The following is a 5,616-nucleotide window of genomic DNA, read 5'->3' as shown; positions in this document are numbered from 1 at the left end:
ATAATGTTTGGGAATCATTTATTTTTTTTCCTTATAATTTGACTAAAATATGTACATGAGGTACATTATTTTTTTGAACTTCACAACAGATAAAACAATTATTGCTTCAGCTCATTTAACTCTGCTTTGAGAGCATGTTGCAATATATCTTCTGTAATTTTTATTTCACTATCTTGTTTTCTTTCTTACTTACTATTATAACTCATTGTAATAAAAAATTGTTTGGATGAGTAAGAGTTTAAGGCAATATCATATTGTTATGAATTTCAAAATACATTTACCCTCAATAATGTGATTTTTTCTGTGAAGGAAAAAAAAAAGATACAATTATTGTCGTGATTGAAGTGTTTTGCAAAATCTTAATTTGTTATTGAAAGTGTTTGTTGTGGACATTTGTTTATATGACATATATATATGTGTCTTAAACATAAGTTGATAGGAGAATAATACACAATTCTATTAATTTTTTCCTAACAAACATAACTATATTACTAAAGCGATACATGTTAGAAAATTAAAGTATTCGATGATAATGTAGCATTACGGATTGGCAATGTATGAATACAGTAACATATATAAATTTACATTTATATGTTTTATATATATATTTATATATGTAGACATTGACATATATAAGATTTCACAGAAGTAATATGTGAAACATTTTGCAATTATATAATATAGATAATAATGAGAAGATAATTATTCATAATTAAATAGTTGGTTATAATATAGATGTTTGTGTTTTTTGTGTGTGTGCACTATTTTTTAATTGGATAAATTACACTGACACCCTTGAGGCTTGTTTAAATTACCCTTGTGGTTATTAATAGTCTTATTTCACAAATCTTCCTATATATATAAAAAGCAATAACTCCTAATAAAAAAATAGAGAAAATTATATTGCAAAAAGAGAGAGAGAGAGAGAGAGTAGAGCAAATGAAAGGGAAAAAAAAAAAGAAGAAAGAAATAATGTAAAGTAAGAAAAGAGAAAGTGTATGAGTTCAATATTTTTATTCTGTCTAAATAATTACAATGGCAGAAGAGTTAGTGTAATTTCTCAAATTTCAGAAGGTAATATATATTAAATTCAAATCTCAGAAAGTGTAAGTGTAATTTACCCTTAAAAAAAATACTCTAGACATCCAAGCATTAATTTTGATAACTTGGGACCCATTTCATTTAGTAATGTTGGATTCATTGCATAGTATTGTGTCACGTTAAATTTTAAATAAGAAGCTCAAAATAAAAAAAGGGGATCATCCTAACTATGAAAATTCAAATGACATGAAAAATAATAGCTACATTGTTATATATATATAGTTAAGTTTTAATTTATTTATTTTTTTGACAAACAAGATAAATTAAATATATTACGATTATTAGATCAATTTAATTTTTTTATATAAAAGATATATACAAAATATTCGACAAAATAAACGATTTGAATCCTTAAAACGGGACTCATAATGGATTAAAGAAGTCCAAACGACAATGGATTGGAGGCAATATTCCACCTCCTACCCTACATAAGCAGACTGCTTGCTTGAGAGAATCGTCAATAACACGTTATGCACAAATTCTGTCTTTTTTTTTTGTTTTTATTTTTATTTTTATTTTTATTTTTGTTTTTGTTTTTAATTTGTTGATAACTCAAAAGCCGAGTCCAAAGGTCGATGAATCTGGACCGTTGGATCTGCCTAATTGATTCAATGGCTCAAGTCGTGATTCCATCATTCACGAAGGTAGAACGAAGGTTCAGACATGTATATTTGTGGTCCAATAACTCTGCTAGCTTGACTCCCTATGCCTTGGGATCACGATGTCGTCAACAAAAATAATTTTGAAAGGCCTCCTGGGCTTTTGATCTGAGGATTACACTGCATACATGCTCTCATTGTTTAGAGCTACAAAATCCATACATACCTCAATTATGAGTGAAAATAACATGGCATTCTTTGTTTATTATGTTGTACTCGTGGCAACTGTAATTATTATAGTGCCAGCATCTGCAATACCATCATCGTTTTCACTGTCAATGGAAGCAAAAGCTCTACGGATTAGTGGTTGGTGGAGCGGAAACATCTCTTCAGCAAATCACTGCGAGTTGGAGGGCATCACTTGTAATGATGCAAGAAGCGTCACTCGCATTGACCTTCACTTGTCTTATACTTATCTATCCAGAAAGTTGGAATACATGAATTGGACTTCATTGCCAAACCTTGAATATCTAAATTTGAGCCATTGTTTCTTAGCTGGAAGCATCTCTGACAACATCGGTTCTCTGTCAAAGCTCACCTCCCTAGACCTCTCTTCCAACTCTCAACTTGAAGGTGTGCTTCCTTTAACCTTGGGAAACCTCACCCAACTGGTAGAACTTAACATATCTGTTACTCAAATCAGTGGTCCCATTCCTTCAGGTATTGGTCAATTAACCAATCTAATCTTTTTGGATCTCCATTCAAATCTACTCAACATTTCCATCCCTTCAGAAATAGGAAATCTGAAGAATTTGGTTGTGATGGATATGAGTTATAACAACTTAAGTGGTCCAATACCTTCATCAATTAGTAATTTAACCAATTTGACTTCTCTGGATCTCTCTACAAATCATATAAGTGGTTCTATCCCTCCTGAAATAGGAAAATTAAAGAATTTGGTTAAATTGGATATGGGACATAACATGCTTAATGGTCCGATGCCTTCATCTATTAGTCAATTAACTAGTTTGACTTCTCTCGATCTCTCTTTAAATTTTATCACCGGTTCCATTCCTCCAGAAATAGGAAAGCTAAAAAATTTGGTTAGCCTAGATATGGGATCAAATATGCTTAGTGGTCCAATCCCTTCACACATTGGTCAATTGACCAATCTGATCCTTTTGTATCTTTCTTCAAATCAATTCAATGGTTCCATCCCTCCAGTAATATGGAAGCTAAAGAATTTGCAAGAGATTTCTATGCCTGATAACATGTTTAGTGGTCCAATCCCTTCATCTTTTGGTCTATTGACCAACTTGATCTTTCTAGATCTCTCTTCAAATAGAATTAGCGGCTCCATCCCTCAAGAGATTTGGAAACTAAAGAATTTGCAAGTGATTTATGTGGGTCATAACATACTTAGTGGTCCAATCTCTTCATTGTTGGGTGAATTGATCAATTTGACATATTTAGATCTTTCTTCAAATCAACTCGGCGGTTCCATCCCTCAAGAGATAAGAGATTTGACGCACTTGTCTTACTTGGACTTGAGCAGCAACTTCCTCACAGGTCGGATTCCATGGTCTCTAGATCAATTGACAAATCTTTACTCTCTTAATCTGTCTGCAAATCAGATGGACGGAGTGATACCACCTGATCTTGGGGGTTTGCCCAGCCTTAGTGAGCTTGATTTGTCATCGAACCAACTTTCAGGCCACATACTAAACCTCCAACTTACCAATGCAATTCGGCGTCTAGACCTCTCGCAGAATCAGCTCACCGGGCCTCTCCCTGAGAAGCTAGAACAACTCAGCAATTTGTTTTACCTAGGATTGAGTAACAACTATTTGAATGGAATAATACCAACTGGATTAGCATCTTTGCCATTAGAGTACTTAAATCTCTCCCACAATAATCTCTCTGGTGCAATCCCCATTGGTTTTACCGGACGGCATGGATCTGTTGACTTGTCAAACAATGCTTTCGAGGGTCAAATACCACATAGATCTCAACATGCGCATCTAAAGAAGGAAGAAGTCATGCTTATTCTCTTCATTTCCCTTCCCCTTATTGCAATTTTTCTTGCCTTAATTGGATTTATGTTCTTTTGTCGGGCCGAGGTTAAAAACAACCAAAGCGTGGCAAGAGTGATTAAGAATGGGGATATGTGCTCGATTTGGAATTATGATGGAAAAATTGCCTACAAAGACATCATCGCAGCAACAAATGATTTTGACATTAGATATTGCATAGGAACAGGTGGTTATGGCAGCGTTTATAGAGCACAATTGCCTAGTGGCAAGGTATTTGCATTGAAGAAACTTCATCGTTTTGAAGCTGAGGATCCAAATTTTGACAAGAGTTTCAAGAATGAGGTGCAAATGTTAACTAAAATACGACATCGAAATATAGTGAAGCTTTTTGGGTTTTGTTTGCACAACAAATGCATGTTCCTGGTGTATGAATATTTGGAAAGGGGAAGCTTGTTTTGTGCCTTGAGAATTGATGTTGAAGCTGTTGAATTAGGATGGACTCAGAGGGTAAACATTATTAAAGCAATAGCACATGCTCTATCCTACTTGCATAATGATTGCAACCCACCTATTGTTCACCGAGACATATCGAGCAACAACATTCTATTGAACTCTGAATTGGAGGCTTGTGTCTCTGACTTCGGCACCGCCAGGCTGTTATCTCCCGATTCATCGAATCAAACAGTAACTGCAGGCACTTGTGGATATATTGCCCCAGGTAATAACAAAAGTACTTTTTCCTTTATATGTATTTTTTTTTAAATAAAAAAAAAAAAGAAACGTTTAAAATGTTTAAATTTAAGTAGCTAACAAAATTTTTTATTTTTTTATTTTAAACTCAATTATTCATGATAGATAAATATTTCACATAATCACTCTTCATTAGTTTCTTTAAATAGAAATATGGTTTCTTTCATTGATCTTTTTGTTTGTGCAGAACTTGCCTACACTATGGTTGTGACTGAAAAATCTGATGTTTATAGTTTTGGGGTAGTTGCACTAGAAACAATCATGGGAAAGCATCCAGGAGAACTCCTCTCATCATTGGCATCATTGTCAGCTCAAAATATAATGCTAAGTGATGTCTTAGACTCACGCCTTCCACATCCAACTAATCCAACGGTTGTAAGGAACATTGTGCTAGCTACTACGTTGGCATTTGCATGTGTGCATTCTGAGCCGAGATCTCGTCCAACAATGCTATTCATATCTCAAGAGTTGCTTGTTTGCAAGAACACTTTAGTTACACCTTTTCCTGCGATTTCACTACGACAGTTATTGAATCTAGAATTAGATTTTACACGAATAAAGGAATAAAGTCCATGCAGGAATTTCCCATCGAGAAATTTTTTTTTTTTTTTGAAATGTCAAGTATCATAAATATCTTTTTCAATAATGCTACATGTATCATTTTTTTATACCATTTTTCATGTACCACCTTATGTGTTAATTCATTATTGGTGTAACGGGTTTCACCACTTATATTTATGTCAAATGATGTGCTAATTAACACATAGGGTGGTACACAAAATCTGGTATAAAGAAACGGTAAGTGTAGCATTATTGTATTTTTTTTTATTAGTTTTGGGTGTTGTAACTGTTATGTATGACGTCGGCTATGTATCACCATTTGAATTTCACCTACTGTTTTTCAAGTCGCATAGTGTTTTGACCTTAACAGCTTAAAATTGTTTTTAGATCTTGATTTTTAGTAGGAATATGTGGAGGAAAAAAAAAAACTAAAACTAAAATGTGAGAAGAAAAAGGATTTTTTTGTTTTTTTGGATTACATTTTGAGAAATTATTTTTAAATGGATTTTTGTTGGTCTTTATTGAATTGTTTCACATTTTAGTTAATTTTTTTTAAAAACTTTTTAGATGCA

The 5,616-nt window shown here is 33.2% G+C and overlaps 1 protein-coding gene across 1 annotated transcript; it reads left to right on the top strand.

The window, feature by feature from the left end:
* The first annotated feature begins 1,858 nt into the window (after positions 1-1,858).
* On the top strand, positions 1,859-5,176 carry LOC114321272 (uncharacterized). The gene is made up of 2 exons (XM_082869220.1): positions 1,859-4,451; positions 4,671-5,176. The coding sequence occupies exons 1-2, from the start codon at positions 1,889-1,891 to the stop codon at positions 5,048-5,050; spliced, it is 2,943 nt and encodes a 980-aa protein (XP_082725346.1). The 5' UTR covers positions 1,859-1,888; the 3' UTR covers positions 5,051-5,176.
* The last annotated feature ends 440 nt before the right edge of the window (positions 5,177-5,616 follow it).

Source organism: Camellia sinensis, chromosome 1, assembly GCF_055761805.1.
Source record: "Camellia sinensis isolate YWXY chromosome 1, ASM5576180v1, whole genome shotgun sequence".
Taxonomy (NCBI): Eukaryota; Viridiplantae; Streptophyta; class Magnoliopsida; order Ericales; family Theaceae; genus Camellia; species Camellia sinensis.
This window is presented reverse-complemented; position numbering and strand designations above follow the sequence as displayed.